The sequence below is a fragment of the Melanerpes formicivorus genome, unplaced genomic scaffold (genome assembly GCF_026170545.1).
Source record: "Melanerpes formicivorus ecotype bairdi unplaced genomic scaffold, bMelFor1.0.p_v2 SCAF_115, whole genome shotgun sequence".
Lineage (NCBI taxonomy): Eukaryota > Metazoa > Chordata > Aves > Piciformes > Picidae > Melanerpes > Melanerpes formicivorus.
Genome location: NW_027142467.1, coordinates 1,062,427 through 1,083,803, shown reverse-complemented (window position 1 = coordinate 1,083,803; position 21,377 = coordinate 1,062,427). Strand labels below are relative to the sequence as shown.

Below are 21,377 nucleotides of genomic sequence, written 5' to 3'. Positions count from 1 at the left end.
TTCTCCTCTCCAATCAGCCCCAGGGCTCTCAGCCTTTCTTCATATCAGTTCAGTTCCGGTCCCTTCATCATCCATGTAGCTCTCCGTTGGACTCTCTCCAGCAGATCTCTGTCTCTCTTGAATCAGGGACACAGAATTGCAGGTGTGGTCTCAGCAGGGCAGAGCAAGGAGCAAGGAGGAAGGACAGACGAGGGCTGCGTGCAGAGCTGAGCAGGATGGGAGCCGCAGGGCTCTGCCTCTGCCGCTTGTCTCCTCCAGCTTGCAGGCAGTGGACTTGTGCCTGGAACAGAGGAGTTGGATCATTGCAGACTGCAGCTCTCCCTAGCTCTCTGAGAAGGAAAAACAACCCCATAGTAGTGAACCATTCTGACTTGGGGAAGGTTGTGCCTGTCTTGGTAGGGGCCCTGTGGCAGAGGTGTCCCTGGGTCCTGTGCAGCAGCACTGGCAGGAGCACTGGGTCTGTAACCACATCCTGGATCTCCTTCATGAATGGAGGACCAGGGCCTGTGCGTGGTGTGTCTCCAGGGTATGATGAGAGCCAGCACCACTGGTGGTGGGAGGTGACTGATGCAGGTATCTGGTCTCTGCACAACTTACCCAACCTGGGTGACTGCCTTCATGGATTCATAGATTTGTATAACGGTTTAGTTTGGAAGGGAGCTGAAAGCTCATCCAGCTCCAGCCCCCTGCCATGGGCAGAGACACCTCCCACCAGCACAGGCTGCTCAAGGCCTCATCCAACCTGGTCTTGAACACCCCCAGAGAGGAGGCAGCCACAGCCTCCCTGGGCAGCCTGTGCCAGTGTCTCACCACCCTCACTCTCACCAATTTCTTCCTCCTCTCCACTCAGTCTCTCCTCTCCCAGCTCAAAGCCATTGTTCCTCATACTGGCACTTCCAGCCCTGGTCCAAAGTCCCTCCCTAGCTCTTCTGGAGGCCCTTTCAGGTACTGGAAGGCTGCTCTGAGGTCTCCTTGGAGCCTTCTCCAGGCTGAACAGCCTTGGTTCCCTCAGCCTGTCCTCACAGGGGAGGTTCTGCAGCCCTCTGATCGTCTTTGTGGCCTCCTCTGGATCCTCTCCAACAGCTCCATGTCCTTCTTGTGCTGGGGGCACCACCAGAATAGTTCTGCCCATGCTTTACTGCACTTCTCTTAGCTTATCTTGCCCTGTTTGTGTGTCTGCTCAGTATCCACATTAGGATGGTGGTGGTGGAATTGAGGTAGAGGTTTTCAGTGCCTTGGTGCTGAGGCTGTACTGAGGCAGGCTGCCCAGAGTCCAGCAGCTCCTGATGGCTGATTCAGGCTTGTCCTTTTTGTTCCCCTTTTTCTTTTTTTCTAGAACTTCCAGAAACAGTATAGGGAGGACCCAACTATGGGATTGCAGTGCCATGGTGGGTAAAGGTGAGAAGGAAACAGTGTTGATAATGCTGTAGGTGTCTGATCTCTGTTCCCCACCCACCTACTAGGATCTTGTGGCTCCACAGGAACTGAGAGGTGAAGAGCAGGGAGAAAGTTGGCTCCTTGGTGTGTGCTTGGTGCCACAGAGCTGTCCTGCAGCTCTTTTTGTCAGCCCAGCTCCTGCTTGAACTGTTCCCTTCAGCTCTGAGACAACTTGAACAGTTGGTCCTGTTACTCCATATCCCAGTGCTTCCCTTGGGGACTACATCAGTGTCCAGCTGTGCCAGCCAGGCTCTTGGAGAACGATGAAGGTGGCGCTGGTTGTGCAGAGAGCGATGGTCTGTACAGAGCTGCCACCTTCCTGACTCACTGCTGGTGGTTCCCCTGCAGGGTCAGGAGTCACCTGAGCTGCTTTCAACCCCTCTGTTCTCCATTGCAGCCCGGGACAATGGAGCTGAGCCCGAAGCAGGAGAGCAGCGGGCAGCCTGGCAGCTGCCTGGGCTATCACTTCCCCTACAGCACCCTGCGGAAGCCGATCTCGCAGAGCAGCATGGCAGACTGGGCCTCGAAGAACCTCAACATGCACACCCAGGGCATCTTCCGCCGCAGGATCTCCCTCTCCAACATGCTGTCCTGGAACGGGGGCTCCATCAAGAAGCCCATGCTCATCACTAGCAACCGTGCCATCAAAAAGGAGGCCTGTGAGATGTTCAAGCTGGTGCAGAGCTACATGGGGGATCGCCAGACCCGCATGGACCGCAACCACGTGGCGCTGGTCACCGTCACCAAGTGCTGGAGCATGCAGGGCTTGCGGGATGAGCTCTACATCCAGCTGATCAGGCAGACAACAGACAACAGCTGCTACCGCAGCCTGGCCTGGGGCTGGGAGCTGATGGCCATCAGCCTGGCCTTCTTCTCCCCGTCACCCAAGTTCCAGTCCTACCTGGAAGGTTATATTTATCGGCACCTGGACAGCGATGAAAACAGTAAGTGCTTCGTGCCTAGCCCCAGCAGTGCCCTGGGGGCTGTGCCACTTGCTCAGGGGTGTCTGGTTTTGTCAGCAGACAGACACCAGCCAGCGCTGTGGTTAGGGTCTGGGAGAGCATGACGTGCTGGGGCAGCTCGGCCTCCCTTGGCGAGGTGAGGCTGCTGCCAGCTGCTTTCCCAGCAGCTCTTCTTGGGACACCCACCCCAGAGCGTGCTCGTGTCCTGGTTTAGAGCAGGACAGATGCTCTCTTGCCCCAAGAGGAGCAGAGGAACGACACTCACACAAGTGGTTTGGGTAGTGATGGAAAGGTTAAATGGAAAAGCATTGAATATTCTACCAAACCCCAAAGCATAGTGGTGGGCATATCCCAAAGCACACAGAGTTCCTTTACACCACACCCAAAAGCCCACTGCTTCCCTTCTCCCCACCTGAGGGCGCACCCAAAACCCCAGAGCTCATTCTTTTTCCCCCACTGCCAGGCAGGTCTTAGGCTGGCCAGGCCTGAGACTGCCCTCCCGGCTTCTCATCCTGGCATTAGGCCTAAACAGGCCCCAGAGGCCTGAGATACTGCCCCATGGTACCCAACAGGGAAGCATCTCCCACGGGAGCAGAGAGGGAAGAAAGAGAAGGACAGTGACTTTGCAGCCAGGTTTATAGGGAGCAGGATTTATGGGTGGCAGTGCACCATTTCCTGTGTGCACTGGGCTGGACACTGGAGGTGTAACTGTGGCAGCCTAGGAGGCACCCAGCCTAAAGTGGCACAGCTTGTCTGGCTGAGCAGTGTGGCAGGATCGGCGCTGGCCAGAGCTGCTCTCTGCCTGCCAAGGGCAGAGTTTCTCTGGGGTCTCTGAAGACAAGAGTTCCCTGAAGCAGGCCAAACAAAGGATGACTGTAACCTGGCTGTTTCTCAGGGAGTCACTGCAAAAGCACAAACAGGCCATAGCTTGGCAAGCAGTCGAAGGCCCCGGAGGGTGCTGTGTTTGTGCTGAGGAGGTCCCAGGTTAACCTGGCTGTCGGAAACCTTGGGGGCCAGCCCAGCACATTCTTGCTCATTTCCCTCATTTTAAGCTGTAACACCCTGTGCAAGATAAAAGCTAAGTGTCAGGCTGGAGAGGATTGTTGGCACATTTGTCACTATTTCAGTAGTGCTTGCTATGTCTTGGCCAATCTCAGGTGAGAAACCAGGGCATCTATATCTACTTGGGACATCAAACACAGCTTAAAGCCCCCAGAGATACCCAGGGCAGGTACAGAAGTTCTGCCCTAGCACCTCTGCCCCTGCCAGTGTATCCTACAGGCAGCAGTGGTGCAGTGCCAACCTTTGCCTTGTGCTTTCGTGCTTGTAGCCTTAAGTTGAGTTTCCATCACTGAACTGGTGGATGTGCAGCACTAGTTTGGGTTTCCATGAGGATTCTAAACCCTTGTCACTTCTCCCCAACCCCCTTCCCTTCAGCTGTGCTTGTGGGTGAAACACCACCCAGCCAGCACTACTTTAGTGGGCTGTTCCTTGGCTTCTACCTTGATCTAGTTGTAAACTTGCTGCCTGCAGCCTCTTTGACCATTTGGAGAAGTTCAGTGATGCTCTGGGCCTCTCACTCTGGTGCTCTTGGAGCTGGCTGTGCTACAGGACCTCTGCCTTAGCAGACTTGATGCTGGAGTTGGGTTGGATCATGTCCAAGGGCATTCTGGGCTTTGGTGTTTTATCATCTCACATCATTAATCCAAAACCTCTGTGGAATTTGCAGTTGCTCAGCGCATCAAGGAGCTTGTGGATCTGAAAACCAAGAAGAACTCCAAATCCAGGAAAAAGAGGAAACAAAACACTGAGGATGAAGGTAAGGGAAGCACAGCATGCAGGGGTCCAAGAAGGAGGACTGCACTGACCTAGGACAGGCAGGAATGGTGTGAACCAGATCATTTCTACTAGATGGGGGAAGCTTTGCTGCAGGTGGCTGATGTGGAAGTTCTGACCAGAGCATAGATCACCAGGGTGGGTGGCAGCTGGGCTGCACACAGGGTGGGTGGCAGGGGGAAACTCTTTTCACTCACAGCCACTCCCTTCAAGGGGGACACTGATACCAGGCGAAGAGTTCTGGGCTTTTCTCTCCAGCATTGCTGCCCATTATCCATGATTGCTGGACTCTGCAGTCCAGGGTGTGCAGTGGCATCTCTGCTGAAGAAACAAATCTCACATGTTCCTCCAGCCTGAGGTCTGAACTGCTGACTGCAGGGTGATGCTTTATCTGCCTGCACTCATGCTGCATAAATCCATTCTTTTTTTCTTTATAGTGCTTTCAGGAAACTTGACCCAATGCTGTGAATTCCTATCAGGCAGCAGTTTCTATCATGTGGCCTTGCTGGTTTTAATCTGGGAGAGGTTCCTGCATTGCTGATCCCTGCAGTGCTGATCCCTACATTGCTGAGCACTATCTGAGGCCAGCAGGCAGATGTGTGAAACGTGGACACCACAGCTGAGCCTCCTGCAGAGGCTTCCCTCTGTCACTGTTCCCCTGAGGCAGCTGTAAGGCTGCAGGAAAAGGTCCCTTGGTCGCAGCACCTGCAGTAGAGGTGTCTGTGGCTGCTCTGTCTTTGGTGGGATTTAGAGCAGAGACCTGCACAGAGGGATTGTATTTCTGCTAGGTCTGTGTCTTTTTCCTTTGCTGTTCAGGCCCACCAGAGTCCAGCCCATCCTGAGCCTTCAAATGGCTCATGGGAGCTGTGATAGTTTTAGGGGCAGCTCCCCAGAGGTGAGGGTGCAGAGGCAGTGTCTGAGGGCTGAGCAGGCTCCCTTGGGCAACTGCTTGTCTGTACTGCATGTGTGGGGGCTGTGCTCAGAGAGGTAGAGGTGGGGGGTACCTACAAATGAAAAATAAATGGAAAGAAAAGATCAGTGTGCCAAGGATGCCTGACCTGTTCTGGGCATGCCAGGAGAGCTTTACCCAGTTTCCACAAGGAGCGCTGGAAAGCCAGCAGCGCCTGCGTGGCCTCAGCTGGGGCTGTGGTGGCAGATCATGTGCTGTTCCCGTCCCTGGACTCTGTCAGCTTCCTGGCATGCAGAAGACCTGCTCTGGCAGTGAGCTGGGGCTTCAGGACAACTGTGCTGGCCTGCAGGCTCCTGCCAGCTTCTGCAGAGCTGGCAAGGGGCACAGCAAAGGGGGCAGCAGGGCCAGCGGGTTGCTGGAACCAGCTTCTTCACAAGTGGCTGGTACCACTGAGGCTTTTCTCCTGGGTCTGACCACAGAGCTGTGCCTGAAGCAAAGGCAGATCCTGCAGGAACACACCAGGTTCTACCTGCTGCTGACTGGAAAGGTTAGGCTGTTCCTCAGGACATCTGTGTCTGATCCCCAACCCTGCTTGCTGGAGGTGTGAGGGGTGGATAGAATGCAGCTCCCTGAAGCTGCAGGACTGTTGTGAGAAATTAATTAGTAGCTCTGAAATACTTGGATGCTTAGCAGCAATTTAGCAGAGAAATCCATAAGGAAATGGAATACATGGAATACACTGTGTTCAGACAGAACTGAACAGTAGCAGTGCAGTAGGCCTGTGTGTAAGTCTGCCAGGGGAAAAGGGAGTTGGTGTGCAGGGGCTGGTGAGCGAACGCTGGGTGAGTGACAGGCACCTAGAGGAGCAGTTGGGAAGTTCGCTGCACTTCTGCAGCCTTTGTCTTCTGGTGCATTTCTCTGTGAGTAAATGAACCCCAAAAGTGGTCTGAGGTCTTTTCCTGGATCAGTAACCCACTGAAAGGCAGGAGAACAGCAGGTGGAAATGAACTCTGTGAGTGTGTGTGTGTGTGTGTGTGTGTGTGTGTGTGTGTTCAGAGGGAGGATTGTCTGCTGACCCTGCAGGAATGTGCAGGGAGGCAGGTAATGGGCTGGCAGCTCTGTATTGGTACCAAACTACTCAGGGTTATAAGGACTAAAGATGCAGAGCAGCAGAGAAAAGACAAAGTACTGCACACGGGGGAAATGTCCTTAGCTGCAGCGGCAGGTTCTGCAGAGCTGCTGGAAGGAGAGGAAGACGTCTTGCAGCTTGTGTATGAAGTGTGTACATGGTGCTGGGATGTGATCAGAAACCAAACAGAGCATTGGGAGCTCATAGCAAAGGGGTAGAGAGCAAACCAGTGCTGTACCTGCTCTACATATCCTGCCCATGGCCCTTCCAGGCTGGTCAGTGCAGCAGGGGAAGCCCCACAGGAGCTGGAGCTGCAGACAAGGGGAGGTCATTAGTAGGCTGAAAGAAACTGCAGGGCACCTGGGGAGAGCGAGAGGAAGAAAATCTCTTCCACCTGGCTTTGCTGTGGGGCTGAAGGCTTAGGAGCTCTCTGCCCTGAAGCACAACATGAGCTGGTTAAAGAGATGGCAGCAGGGTGCTGGGGAGGTGAGGAGCATGAACAGTTTCAGGGACAAAGTCAAAGAGGAGGGCTGCCAGTCCAGGTGCAGCACAGCCCTAGGCTGCCTCACCTGCTGTTAGCCAGCAGATTCTGGTTCTTATCCTCCTGAGGGCCAGTGCAGGCTGCTGAGGAATGGTGATGGAGGAGCATTGCTGGGATTCAGAAGGATGCAGTGGTGGCATGAGGACAAGAGGCTAAACCACTGCTGTGAAATCACAGCATCACAGTATCGCTTAGGTTGGAAAGGACCTCGGGGATCATCGAGTCCAGCCTATCAACACAGACCCCATGCCAGACCATGGCACCAAGTGCCACGTCCAATCTCCCCTTGAACGCCTCCGGGGTCGATGACTCAACCACCTCCCTGGGCAGCCCGTTCCAATGCCGAACGACTCGCTCGGTGAAGAACTTCCTCCTCACCTCGAGTCTAAACCTCCCCTGGCACAGCTTGAGACTGTGTCCTCTTGTTCTGGTGCTGGTTGCCTGGGAGAAGAGACCAACCCCCTCCTGGCTACAAGCACCTTTCAGGTAGTTGTAGAGGGCAATGAGGTCACCCCTGAGCCTCCTCTTCTCCAGGCTAAACAACCCCAGCTCCCTCAGCCTCTCCTCATAGGGCTTGTGTTCAAGGCCTCTCCCCAGCCTTGTTGCCCTTCTCTGGACACACTCAAGTGTTTCGATGTCTTTCTTAAACTGAGGGGCCCAGAACTGGACACAGGACTCAAGGTGCGGCCTAACCAAAGCAGAGTACAGGCTCTCAACTCCCTCATCTTCCACCTCAAGTTGTGTGGCAGAGAGTGACTCTCTAATATACAGAGCCACCCCTCCTCCTCTTCTCCCTCGCCTGTCTCTCCTACAGAGCCTGTAACCCCTCATTGTAGCACTCCAATCGTGGGTGCTGTCCCACCAAGTTTCTGAGAAATTCCTGGGTAGATTTAAGGCAGGAGGGCGGTGCCAAGCAAAGCCCAGCTGAGCTGTTGAGGAGACACCTACCCCTGAGCTAAAGAGCACAGCAAGACCCTGCTCTGAGAGCCTGTTCTGACTGTGCCAGGCTGAGGTCTGTGAGAGGACACAGGAGAAGCAGAGAGACAACAGCTTCTGCTATGCTCCAGTCCACGTCCCACAGACAGGTTCTGGATCCTCACTCTTTGCTGCATTTTTTAAGACATTCTTGGCAGGAGGGCCTGTTCCAGAGTGGTTCCTGCCTGTGCCCTGCCTGGATTCAAACCTGTTGGGAAAGGAGAGGCTCTGAGGAAGCTTTTTGCATGCATTTCTAGGCCAGCACATGGGAAAATATTTTCCTTTGCAATCTGTTTTTCACTGTGTGGGTTGTTAGTATTCTGAGCTGAGCTTCTGGGGCTACAGTGGCACCACAGGAAATAAGAGATCAACTTGGACTTCACAGATTCCTGATGTGCTCAGAGAAGTGGAATTGCCTGCAGTATTGGCCTCTGCAGCCCATGCAGGCAGAGTTGCCTATCCCTGTGCCCAGGGGCAGTGCCCAGCCCACTGGGTACTGTGTGTGGGGAGCCACATGGCAGGAACCAGGCTCTAGCCAGGCCTTTTAAAAGCAGACAGGTGGTCAAGTCCAGACCCTGGTTTGGAATAGTGGAGCCTAAAGCTAAATTCATAAATTCACAGAATGGGTTGGTTGGAAGGGACCTTAAAGATCCAGTTCCAACCCCTGCCATGGGCAGGGACCCCTCCCACCAGCCCAGGCTGCTCAAGGCCTCATCCAGCCTGGCCCTGAACACCTCCAGGCAGGATGCAGCCACAGCCTCCCTAGGCAACCTGTGCCAGTCTCTCCCCACCCTCACTGTCAGGAATTTCTTCCTCATCTCCAGTCTCAATCTTCCCTCTTCCATCTGATCTGATTGGGGTTATCTTTATTTTTCCTGAAAACCCCACCCCACAAACTCTGTGTGAAGCTGATGAGATTGTTGACAGGCTCTGTTCAGTTGCAAATTCCACCAGGATGCTTATGTACAATGTAGAGAATTCAGAAATAGAAGAGGCTGAGCCACAGAATAGCTTTACCCCACTTCTAAATCCAGAGACCAGCCAGGGCTTTAGGGAGAGTCGATGGGAAGCCAGGTTGTGCTCACGAGGAGGGAGCAGGAGCTTGGTGAGGGTCCCTGGGGTCTCTCCTCCACGGCAGGCTCCAGGACTGCAGGTTTTATAATCCTATGTGTGGATAATGTGGCTCAAATCTGAAGGAAAGGGACCCCCCAGAATCAAAGTGTAGACACAGCTGCTACGAGGGGAAACTCCTGCAGCAGCGCTGCCTGAGCAGTGCAAGAAAGCCACAGCTCCACAGCAGGCAGGGAGCAGGACCCCAGGGCAGGCAGGTCTGGGGGGAAGCGGAAAATGGAAGCGAGCAAGGTGAGGGCGAGAGCCCCGGGCGCCTCCTGCTCAGGCAGTTGAAAGCATTTCTAGACAATGTGTCCAGGGCCAAGGTACCCTGGGCACGAAGCACCCTGCTAATCATAGCTCCCAAACCCAGCCGACCTCCCCCACCGGTAACTACCCGTGAGAGACCCCAGGGGAAGAATGGGCACTGTTTGCCTGGCCCCAGGGGAAGGCAATTTCCTTTTGTCTTTCCCCATTCAAACCTCCGCTGATGGAGGTGGGGGGAGAGGGGTTTGGAGCACCCCACAACACTACCTCAGAGCCGCTGTCCTTCATCCTAGAACTCACAGCCCTTACCCAAAGTCCCTCCCCAGCTCTCCTGGAGCTCCTTCAGGTTCTGGAAGGCTGCTCTAAGGTCTCCCTGGAGCCTTCTCTTTTCCAGCCCCAACTGTCCCAGCCTGTCCCCACACGGAAAGTTCTCCAGCCTCTGATCATCTTTGTCGCCTCCTCTGGACCCTCTCCATCAGCTCCAGGTCCTTCTTTGGTGTCCTCTGGGGGCACTAGAGCTGGAGGCAGTGCTGCAGGTGGGGTCTCAGCAGAGCAGGGGAGCAGAATCCCCCTCCCTTGTCCTGCTGCTCCTCTACCTCACATTTCCCTCTACAGCTTCCTGCTCCCCTCCCAGCTTCTCCTCATCTTCTTCACCCACTGTGCCCTGCGTGTGCCCAGGCAGCACTCACACCAGCTGCCTTCTGCTGCGTGGCAGGGGGGCTACACATTGTGCAGGGAAGGTGTGAGCCTTGCTATGGCAGAGTGCTGGTTCTCTTCTTCCTTGGGGTTCCTTCTGCTTTTCAGCTGGTTTGGGCCCGTGGGCAGGTGCAGGTCCAGGCCCTCACACACAGGACAGGTTTAGTTTTCTCTTTATTTGGTTGGAATTTGGTAGCTCCACCCATGGCCCTGGCAGTCCCCTCTGTGTCAGAGGCTGCAGCTTGGTGGTTGCTGGAAGCAGGACACCTTGCTGCAGAAAGGGCAGGATGCAGACCATAGGCTTTTGCCAGGATCCAGGAGCTTCCTGGGAAAGCACAAATCAGGCCTCAAGCAAATGTGTCCGGCTGCTGCCCACACAGCAGCCATGCAGGCTCTGCAAGGCAAACCTTGTTAAACTCTCAGGGTGATTATGGCTTCCATGGGATAATTAGAGTGTGAAAAAATGGGTCCTCTTAATTAGCTTTGAATGTGCTGCCTCCCATGTAATTGTTGTGAGCAGAGACACAGTCCAGGCTTTTTCCTGTTCCCTCCTTCATCAGGCAGATGATGTTTTGCACCAGGCCTTGCCTGCACATTCGACAACCCAGCTTGGAGCAGTGAAGCATCACAAAGCAGCTCCTTGGTTTTGTTTTCTTTAATCCTCAGACATTTCCAGTATAAACCATGCCTGGGATTAGCAGGATTCTTGTGTAGGGGGAATATTTTGCTTTAGATATTCCCAGGAGAGAGAAATTATTAAAACTGACTTTGCTTCCCATTGCCTGTGGGAGCTGGGGGGATGCTGTTGGACCTCCTGTAGCCTTGGCCCAGCATTCCAGAGAGGCTCTGCTCCAGCTGTCACAGAGTGACTGCGGCAGGGGCTGCTTGTTCTGCTCTGGGCAGCCAAGGGCTGAGAGCAGAAGAGGGGAGAGCTCACCTCTTAGCATTGTGAATTGTTGTTCTGCTTGGGAAGAGCTTGTCCTCCTCCTGCCTGAGAGAGTTTGAGGAGCTCAAGCTGCTGACCAGGTTACCTAAGCTGTAGGGTGTGTGAAAGGCTGAGCTGAAGTATGCAGCATCTGACCAGAATGTGGATTTTAAAGCCACAAGGATTTTGAACTCAACTGGAAGCTTTGAGCCTGGAAGAGAGTCAAATGGGGCAGATCTGTTCGCTGCTTTCAGCAAGCAGTCCGACTCGAAAAAGAACAAAAGGCCAAGGGCTTTGGAAAAGCTCTCCCAGCAATCCGTGCTCTGCAGTGCAAACATTTCCCTTGGTGTCACAGGGGTGAGCCCTGGGAATCCTGGCTCCGAGAGCCTGCCGCGCTTGCTGGGCCAGGCGCAGCCGGAGCAGCTCTTGGGGAGGGCTGCGGCTCACGGGGGGACACGGAGGGCTGCGGCTCATGGGGGGACACGGAGGGCTGCGGCTGACGGGGGACATGGAGGGCTGCAGCTCGCGGGGGACACGAAGGGCTGCGGCTCACGGGGGGATGCAGAGGGCTGCGGCTCACGGGGGGACACGGAGGGCTGCGGCTCACGGGGGGACACGGAGGGCTGCAGCTCGCGGGGGACACGGAGGGCTGCGGCTCACGGGGGGACACGGAGGGCTGTGGTTCATGGGGGGACACGGAGGGCTGCGGCTTGCGGGGGGACACGGAGGGCTGCGGCTCGCGGGGGGACGCGGAGGGCTGCGGCTCACGGGGGGACACGGAGGGCTGCGGCTCACGGGGGGACACGGAGGGCTGCAGCTCACAGGGGACGTGCCACGCTGCAGTGTGCGCTGTCTTCCCTCTGTCACAGGCACACCTGAGCCTCATTGTACAGGGCTGGCTTGGAGGAGGCTGCTGGCAGGAGCCTGAGGCAGGATTCTGCTGGGCTTGGAGAAGATGAGAGGGATGCCAGCACCTTCCTGGGCCGCTCACTGTATCTTGAGCTTGGTGCTGCCTCTTCCAGCCCTTCACACCTTTCTCTGCTGCTGCCTCTCTCACTATCCCAGGACTGCAGTTCATGAATCGTAAACGGTTTAAAACACTGAAACCTTGCCCGGCAGGAGGCTGGCTCTGTGTGCTCTTTGGCTCTGTACCCAGCTCTGTGTCTGTGCTCCAGCTGTGCCCCTGGGCACAAGGACTCACACCTGCCTGTGTGCCCAGGCTGGAGTGCCCAATGGGCACGTCATGTTGAGTCCAGCAAGGTTCAGGCTGCCTGTGTGAGAGGTGGAGATCTGCAGGAGCAGGGCTGGGAGGTGCAGAGCTATGAGCCTTGATGCAGAAGATGCTGCTGCCTGTCGTGGGGCAGCAGGGCCAGGAGGCTTGGGGATGCTCAGTGTAGGGCTCTGGCAGTCCCTCTGCCCTGCCTGCACCACAGGCTGTGCAGGAGCAGCGTGACCATTTGTGCCAACCTGAACTGTCGTGCACTCTGAAGGGTGGGGTGGGTGCCGCGGTGCTGTGCACTGACAGCTTCTTTCTGCTCCCCTCCAGGCCTGCCCATCAGCACCTACGCCCAGTACTGCTACCGGAAGCTGCAGAAAGTCGCTGTCACCGGGGGCAAGAAGGTGAGCGGCGGCTCCCCGCTCTGGCTCCCCGCTCCCGCCGCGGCGGCTCCCCGCTCTGGCTCCCGGCTCCCCGCTCCGGCTCCCCGCGGCGGCTCCCTGCTCCGGCTCCCCACTCCCACTACGGTGGCTCCCCGCTCTGGCTCCCCGCTCCTGCCGTGGCAGCTCCCTGCTCCGGCTCCCCGCTCCAGCTCCCTGCCCCCGCTGCGGCTCCCTGCTCAGTCACCGCTGCTCCTCTGATGGGAAGTCGAGATGGGGCAGGAGGGGGAGGCTTGCTCAAGGGCCATCTCCCCATGAACATGTCTCAGATGGCTGCTGCCTAGGTGCTGCCATCCTCCTGGCAGACAGCAGTGCCTGCTGTGCTGGCAGCCATGCAGCAGCTGGGTGCTCCCTGGCCTCAGGGGCATATAGGACAAACCTGATGTTTAGCTGCAGAGATAAACATGTAGAGGTCATTTGGATACTTCAGGTGAGAGAAGAGTCTCTCTTGAGAGCTTGCATGGCCTGAGTCTTGCAGCTGGATTACTGCAGAGTTTTTCATTCCCAGCTCAGAAAATCCTACAGCAGAGATGGCTGGCACAGAGGGGAGCCTCTGTGTTCTGGGAGTCTCCTGCTCCCTTCCCTCTGCACAGCACTGCACATGGCTGTGAAAGCTGGCAGAGAGCCTCAGCCTGTCCAGCCTAGGGCTCCAAGACAGATCTGTGCTGCTTTTATTTCTGCACATTCTCCTGGGGCCTCCCTGCCCCCTGGAGCCTTGTACAGTGAGCAATTAGCTGAAGTACCTTGGGAGGGGCGAGAGGTGCATGCTCCCAGCAACCCTGAGGGGCAGGACAGGCACAGTTGGGATGGGATGGACATGGTGGGGGAGGGATGGGCACAGTCAGGGAAGGCATCATGCATGGATGCAGCCCTGGCAGCCCCTGAGGCCCACAGGGTCATTGCCAAAGGCTTCCATGCTGGGCAGCCCCTGGCCCTGTGGCAGTGCTCTGGTTTTCTCCTCATCTCTGCCATGGGAGATTCAAAGCCCTTCTCAAGCACTGGCAGCTTTCAGCAGCAGCAGGTCGTGGTGCCTGTTTTTCAGAGACTTCCAGCGGCTCTGAGAGCTCACTGGGGTACGTGTGCCCTCTTCTGTCCTCACCGTGACCAGAGACAGACTGGGTCTCATCCTTCTTCCTACCATCCCAGCAGGCAGAGCTGTAGCTGGAATGGTCCCCTGGCTGTGCAAAACACAGCAACAGAATCCCTAGAGAAGCAGCCCAGCCTCTCCAAAGAGCAGCTCCTCTGCTGTGATTTTAGGAGCTGGTAGCCAGCAGGCCAGCAAGGTGTCTGTGTGCATGGGCAGCCCTCTCTATGCTGACTGCTAGCCACCACCATCCCTAGGTCGGTGGGCTGCCTGTGCCCCAGCTGCACTGAGCTCTCCTCTCTGTCCTCAGGGCCTCCGTAAGCCCACGGTGGAGGAGATCACACACGCCAGGAACGCCATCGTCACTCCCTCGCTCTTCGGCAGCTCGCTGGAGGAGATCATGCTGCGGCAGCAGGACATGTACCCGGGCAACAAGCTGCCCTGGGTGCAGACACAGCTGTCACAGCAGGTCTTGGCTCTGGGAGGAGAGCAGACAGAGGGGATTTTCAGGTGAGCTTTCAGGGTGCCATGAGAGTAGCAGTCACCATCGCTGGAGGTGTTCAGGAGGAGACTTGCTAGGGTGCTTGTTTGCATGGTTTAGTTGATTAGGTGGTGTTGGATAATAGGTTGGATGCCATGATCTTGAAGATCTCTTCCAACCTGGTCTATTCTCTTCTATTCTAAAGCCCAACCTTTCCCAGCCTCAGGAATCACTTCTGAAAGTAGCATTGGTCCGTTTGCATGCATTGACACAGAGGGATCAGCACAGAGGTGGCTTGAACTATGCAGGACAGCTTGTACCCAGGCAAGGCTCTGAGCTGTGCTTAGTATCAGCAGCAGCAGTTGGCCTGTGCAGGGAGGGGCTGAGCTCTTGAAGCTCTGCAGAGGCAGCTCATCAGTTGCAGCACACCAGACTCGATGGTGCACAACACAGAGTCAAGGGAGACAAAGGAGTAGTATGGGATGTAGGGGATTCTGGTTTGGGGTTAGGTTTTGGTTTCTTGGTTGTTCTTTTGATTTGTTTTCTATTGTCAGTTTGTCAGCAGCCAAACTTGCTTTGAGGCAGCTAGCAAAAGATGCACATTTGCATTTTGAGGGTTTCTATTGTCTTGGTATATTTAGCCAGAGAAGCTTCTTATCTTCGGTCTGAACGTGTAGCAGAGAGGCCTAGGTGCAGAAAATGGCCACTGCTGACTCTGAATAATAGCTGATGTCTGAGACAGTGGGAAGGAGATGAGTTTCTTCTACCCCCCACTTTAAGTCTTCATCTAAAAGCAGGCAACCTGGTTTCTGAGGAGCTGCTTCTGTAGCTGTCACTGGTGCCTGTTCCCTTCTGCTTGAGGCCCCAGAAGCAGCTTCAGAGCCACAGTTTGCTGGACAGATGCCATACCAGGCACGTTGCCCTGATTGCTCTGTAAAGAACCTTTGCTCTGTCTCTGTTGGCAGGGTACCTGGTGACATAGATGAAGTCAATGCATTGAAGTTGCAGGTGGATCAGTGGAGAATCCCAAGCAGCCTCAGTGACCCAAACATTCCAGGTATGGGAACGCAACAGGCACATGTGCTGCACCTCAGCCATGCCACAGCATGGAGGGGAAGCTACAGGAGCAGCCCTGGAGGTGTGCTGCTGCTTGTGCTGTCTTTACCACCTGGGGGTTCATTCTGTCTCTTCCCACTGCCTTTCCCAGTACTGTCCATGGAAGGAGCCCTGGGGCAGCGGGGAGCCTCTGACTGCAGCTGGCTGCAGCACAGTGAGGCTGTGCAAGCTGGGCAGAGTGGCTGGGAGTCAGCCAGCAGCTAGCTCCAAGGTGTCATTGTCCTCACCTTCAGGCAACCCCAGAGCTGCTTCTGGAGGAGCAGGTAGATAAGAGCCAGCATTCCTCTCTAACTGGCCAGCTTGGCTGCCTGAGAACTTGAGAGCCAAGACTGAAATAGGTGAAACAGCACAGGTGCAGAATCCCTTGTTTGCCCTTTGTCCTGAGGTGCTGCATCTTGCTGCCAAGGTTGCCTCTGAAGATGGTGGGGAGGTGCCCAGAGCTGTTCTCATGCACCTTGCTTTCTGTCCAGCCTCTCTGCTCAAGCTCTGGTATCGGGAGCTGGAGGAGCCTGTGATTCCCCAGCAGTTCTACAAAGAGTGCATCAGCAACTATGAGAACCCCGACGCTGCCGTGGCCGTGGTGCAGCACCTGCCAGAGCTCAACAGGCTGGTGCTGTGTTACCTCATACACTTCCTGCAGGTAGGCAGCCCCCACAGCCCTGTGCCCTGCTGCCCCGTGCCCTGCTGCCAGCCAGGACCCTGGAGCACACAGGGCATGGTTAGTGGGACAGCTGGGCTGGGCCATTGTTGGGACAGAAAAGGACTTGGGGGTGCTGATGGGTGAGAAGCTGGACACAAGCGCTTGCAACACAGAAGGCCAATGGTAGCCTGGGCTGCATCCACAGCAGCCTGGCCAGAAATGGAGAGAGAGAGGGGATCCTGCCCCTCTGCTCTGTTCTGGGAAGACCTTACCTGCTGTGCTGTGTCCAGCTCTGGAGCCCTCAATACAGGAAGGACCTGGACCTGATGGAGAGGGTCCAGAGGAGTGCCGCAAAAATGCTCAGGGGGCTGGAGAACCTGTTATGAGGACAGGCTGAGGTAGCTGTGGTTGTTCAGCCTGGAGAAGAGAAGGCTCTGGGGACACCTGCCAGTACCTGAAGGGGCTACAAGAAGGCTGCAGAGGGACTGTTTGCAAAGGCCTGCAGGGACAGAACCAGGGCCAAAGGCTTCAAACCAGGGCAGAGCAGATTTAGAACTGGATGTTAGCAACAATTTCTTTACCATGAGGGTGGTGGGACGCTGGAATAGGTTGCCCAGGGAGGTGGTTGGGGCCCCATCCCTGGAGATATTCGAGGTGAGGCTGTCTCAGTCCAGAGAGGGTAAGAGACTCAGTTCTTTTGAATATTCCCATGTTAGGAAATTAGAGGCAGAATCGAGGCCAAAATATCAACAGCCCTTGAGGCTACTTATTAACAGAATGAAGTGGCCAGAACAGAAGAAGGGAGAGAGAGAGAGGGGAAAAATGAGAGAGAGAGGGAGAAGAGGGAGAGAGAAGAGGAAAGGAATTATATTACCACCCCTCAGCCCCCAAGACGGTTTGGGTCTGTGGAAGAAGGCTGCTGTCTTGTTGGCTGTGCTGTCCTCTGCTGGAGGACGGGAGAGAGACATCTCGAAGTCCAAGTCCTCTGAGCAGCCTCTTCAGCTCCATGAGTTGCAGCAGGTGGAACTTAGGACACAGAGAGAGGGTTCCTCCTGGTCTGCTTCTTCCAGGCTCCATGATGATGTCTCTCTCCTTTTCTCTCCTGGTATTGCCTTCGTTTTTCTTCAGAGCAGCATTGCCCAGGTCTTCTCCTTCTCCTGAGCCAGTATTGCTCAGGTCTTTCACACAGATTTTTAGCTATGTGTCCAGGTGGTGAATCCATTCTCCTTTGCACCATCCTCCCTTCCTGGGCTAGCTGATGAGTAGAGATGATCTTGTCTATGCACATTCCAGAGAGTCCTTATCCAGTGGCTGCTCCCAATACACATCAGCTATTGTCTGGGCAAGGAGCAAAGGTGATTTTATCTTTGTTGGCTCACACCAGGAGAGACAGGATTCAGTCTCTTACAGAGGCCCAACAGGGCTCTGGGCAGCCTGATCTGGTTGAGGATTTCACTTCTTACTGCAGAGGGGGACTGGATGCCCTGTGGATATCGCTTCCAACCCAGCCCATTCTGTGATTCTATGATCCTGAAGCATCTCTTTGAGGTGGGATTGATGGAAGAGAGTCTGCTGGCCTTGTCCCTTGAGGGGCCAATAAACTTTACATGCTCTTGTGGAGGAGCATGTGGCCGGTGCCAGAGGTTGAGAGCTGCAAGGTGTTCCCTGTCTGCTGAGACCCAGCCCTAGGAGTTCCTTCTCCTTTTCCACCACCCCAGCTGAATGTTGCCTTCCTCTCTGCAGATCTTTGCTCGGCCATCCAACGTGGGCAGAACAAAGATGGATGTGAACAACCTGGCCATGGTGATGGCCCCCAACTGCCTGCGCTGCCAGTCCGACGACCCCCGCGTCATCTTCGAGAACACGCGCAAGGAGATGTCCTTCCTGCGCATGCTGATCGTGCACCTGGACACCAGCGCCGTCGAGGGGCTACTCTGAACCCCTCACATTCTCTCTGCAGGCTCTGGGTGCCACAAGTCTTCTGCCCTCCACTTAGCTTTCTTCTGTTGTCCTTGCAGTTGTTACTCCCTGGGCTAGCCCCTGAGGAGGTTAACCTCGAGGACAAGGACTGGACGTGCCTGGAAGGCTCAGATCGTTCAGCACCAGGGAGTCCTTGGACGTGCCAGGCCAGATTCAGTTGCTCCTGGCCTTCCCCTGTGTCAGCAAGGCGGTCCCCTCCTTGGAGCTGCAGGACTGGTTGGTGATTGAAAGGGCTGTGACATCTATGAGAAACTGCTACCCGGGACAGTGAGACTCTTCATCTCCCTTCTGGAGGCAGAGCTGGCTTCAGCAAGTGGTCATCACTGTGTTGTGGTCCTGGGGGAGTTGCTGCCTTTCCCACTGGTATGGAGCCAGCCTGGTTCACGTCTGCAGGCTGTTGGCTGTGGGTGTGAGAGTTGTTCTGACAACCCACGATGCTGTGGGCAGTGGGGTGTGAAAGTGTGGGGGGGTTGCTCAGGCAGAGGTGTTCCTTGGACTACCCTGGTCAGTGGAAGCAGATTGCACTGCTCAGGAAGAGGGGCAGTTGGTGAGAGTCCATCTGAGAGCCCTGCTAGGCTGGGTCCACCTCACCTTCTCTGTGCAGCTCTGGAGCTGCACAGTAGTATGTGGTCAGCAGGCAGGACTAGCCTTGTGCTGAGTTCAACCAGCACCCACCCAGTCCTTGGTGGGGATAGAAGAAAGGCCATGCACCTGACAACAGATGAACAACCTCTTTGGCATCCTCCTAATGAGGGCCAGAGCCTTGAGAAGGGCAACCCCAGCAGCCTAGCAGCAGCATAACCTGACACCAGCTTTCCTGAAGAGCATCTGAGATGGTGCTTAAGGCAGCCCCCGTGGCTCCAGCACCCCCTCACCCCCTTCCTGCTTCAGTCCAGGTCTAAAGAAAGCTGTGAAGGCCCTCAGCTTGGATATGCCCTTTCTGGCAGAGCAGCAGCATTGCTCTGTGCTTTTGAAATACTGATGCTGCCTGGGGCCAGCTGTGGCTCTTCCCACCAGGTTTCCACAGGAGTTGCAAAGGGATTGGGAAGGGCAGGGGCAGGTCTGAGCAGCTGAGGTGTGGTAGAGTCTGCACAGGGGTGGTATCAAGTGGGCATCTCGATGTTCTCACTGCTGCTATTGAAGCCCTGCAGCTTTCTCTGTGCTGCCAGAAGCAAGGCACAACAAGGACAGCGTGGCTCAGGGGCAGTGTGGATTTCCTGCAGCCCCTCAGCACTGGTGCATGTTCCTCAGCAAGCAGCAGCAACCAGTTCTTAGCATCCTGGCATTACTCTCCTCCTCCTTTGAAGTGTTCTCCATGCTGGGGGCTGGTCTGCTGCAAAAGCTGTGTGTGCATTACTCATGCAATGCTGACTCTGCTGGTAGCAGCCAAGGATGCTTTGCATTTCTGCATCCCCCTCCCTTACAAGTGGGGACGTGGATCATCCTCTCCTGGTTGTAGTGGGGAGCTGAACCCTGCCAGCAGTGAATTTTAAAGCTAGTAGATGAATCTGTACTGAAAGTTTGGGCATAAGGTGCCATGTGCAGAGGGTGCCCTGAGCCTGCTGGCTGCTGGGGTCTCTGATGTGCATGAATCAGTTTCTGGGCAGGTGTTTGCTCAGATGAAGTCCACAGCAGCAGTTCAGTTTGTGCCCAGCTGAACAAGGGTTGTGGTTCCTCCCCTTGTACCGGATGCTTCTGTGGTCCACTGGGCCAGGAAATCTTGCTCTCATGTCAGAATTAGCTCTGTCAAACATGCCACTCAAAAAGGTGCCAGAAACCCTTTCACACACCCAGTCCAGCCCAGCCATTCAACATGGTCTGGCCTGAAGCCCTCACCAGCTTGTCCTGCAGAGGTGGGGCTGCTTTCCCAGAGCTGTAGAGACAGGCAGGGGGTTACAGCTCTGCCACAGTGTATGGAGATTTGACTCCTTGAACAGGCTTCTGCCGTGTCCTGCTCCACCATGGGCTGCAACAGCCATCTGTGGACTGTAGATGCATGTGCCTGTGCCGAGCTTCACCCCCAGCCATCCACCTTCCCGCCGGTGCTCCATGTTCCTCCTTGCACTTAGCTGTAGCAGTCAGTCGAACCATAGGCATTTGCTGCTATTACAAATGGATGCTTCTGCCAGGGCTCTACCATAGCCTAACAAGTGACACTGGATATTGGTTTCTTTGCCAACAGGTTTGTAAATACAAGTCAGTAAAGCAACCTCTCCTCTGGTGTAAGAATAAACACAGTCTCCGTGGCTGCCTCTCTTCTTTTTCAGCTGCGGAAGCGTGGCCATGGCTGCCTGCAGCTGCAGCTTCCAGCCTGGCTGCCTGCTCTCAGCCTTTGGGAGTCAGCGTGAGGAGAACAAGCCGTGGGCTGGTTCTTTCGTTCTTAACTCTCATGCAGCTACTCAGTGAAACTTGGAGGAGAAAAGGTTAAAGCCAAAGGACAGTGCTGCTGGACACAAGGTCTCCTGGAGCCTCTCAGGATCAAGAAGGGGATTTAGAGGAGTTTGTAGGCAGTAGGGCTGCAGTGGGGCGGTCAGAGGGTAAGAGGAACACATCCAGCAGCTGTGGGCAGCCCCATCCAGGTGGGCACATGTGTGGTCTTCCTGCATGGTCTCTGCTGCTGGAGGTGTGGCTGGGCAGGCCCTTGGGCTGACCCTGGGGCAGTTGTGTGTTCAGACCGGAGCAATCTCTGCTCTCCGCCCCTGCTCCAAGGAGCAATTGGGAGCGGTCTGTGCTGGCACTCTGACCTTGCCCCTGTTGCACCCTGTGGTTGCTGCCCTGGGCCTGGGGGGTAGTGCTGACGCCTAAGGTGTGACCACTGCCTTGGCAGCACTTAAGGACAGGAAAAGCCCCTTCCAGCAGCTTTTAGTCACCTGTGCTGGTCTTCACACCAGCCTTGCTGGCAGGAGGGTGGTAGGTGGCCTGTAGCCTTCAGGAGAACTACAAGAAGTGAGAGCAGGAGGACCAGTAGCATTGTAACCTCCTGCAGCCCTTTCCTAGGTGGATGCCTGTAGCCTGATGTCTAAGCATTCCCCAAGGTTTTGTTGTAAATGAACTGATTGTGGCCAAATCCAAAAAGCCCACAAAGCAAGAGCTGCAGCTCAGGCTCACAGGCCTGGGCTGGCTCCTGCTGTCACCTTGGCTGGGCCGCTTCAAGAATCCACAGCCCAAGGAGTACAACAGGGAGGACCCTGTGCCAGAAGGGCAGCTTGGACACAGCTTCTCTTTGTGTCCTTGTAGACAGGAGGCACTGGCAGCTTGTCCAAGACTTGCCACCCAACTGGAAGTGCAAGTATGTCCTGATGATGCTGCACCCTTGTGCTGAGTGCTTGTTCCAGTGAGCTCCTTTTGATAAGGAATCAATCACACAGAGGGACGGCTTTATTGAGCACAAAAAGCTGCACCAGAGCGCTGCAAGGCACCAACCCCACAGCAGGGCACGACCCCGGGAGTTACCCACGACCCCCACAGCAGGGCATGACCCCGGGAGATACCCACAAACCCCCACAGCAGGGCACGACCCCGGGAGATACCCACGACCCCCACAGCAGGGCACGACCCCGGGAGATACCCACGACCCCCACAGCAGGGCACAACCCCGGGAGTTACCCACGAACCCCACAGCAGAGCCTGGC

At 55.6% G+C, this 21,377-nt stretch overlaps 1 protein-coding gene across 1 annotated transcript in view; it reads left to right on the top strand.

The window, feature by feature from the left end:
- LOC137456068 (rho GTPase-activating protein 39-like) overlaps positions 1 to 19,991 on the top strand; it is a 66,647-nt gene extending 46,656 nt beyond the window's left edge. Inside the window, exons 4-10 of the mRNA XM_068167360.1 lie at positions 1,835 to 2,381; positions 4,129 to 4,218; positions 12,335 to 12,408; positions 13,839 to 14,038; positions 14,975 to 15,066; positions 15,596 to 15,765; positions 17,509 to 19,991. Coding sequence (XP_068023461.1) covers positions 1,835 to 2,381; positions 4,129 to 4,218; positions 12,335 to 12,408; positions 13,839 to 14,038; positions 14,975 to 15,066; positions 15,596 to 15,765; positions 17,509 to 17,703 — 1,368 coding nt within the window. The 3' untranslated portion in view covers positions 17,704 to 19,991. The remainder of the gene's footprint in view (positions 1 to 1,834; positions 2,382 to 4,128; positions 4,219 to 12,334; positions 12,409 to 13,838; positions 14,039 to 14,974; positions 15,067 to 15,595; positions 15,766 to 17,508) is intronic.
- Positions 19,992 to 21,377: the final 1,386 nt, after the last annotated feature.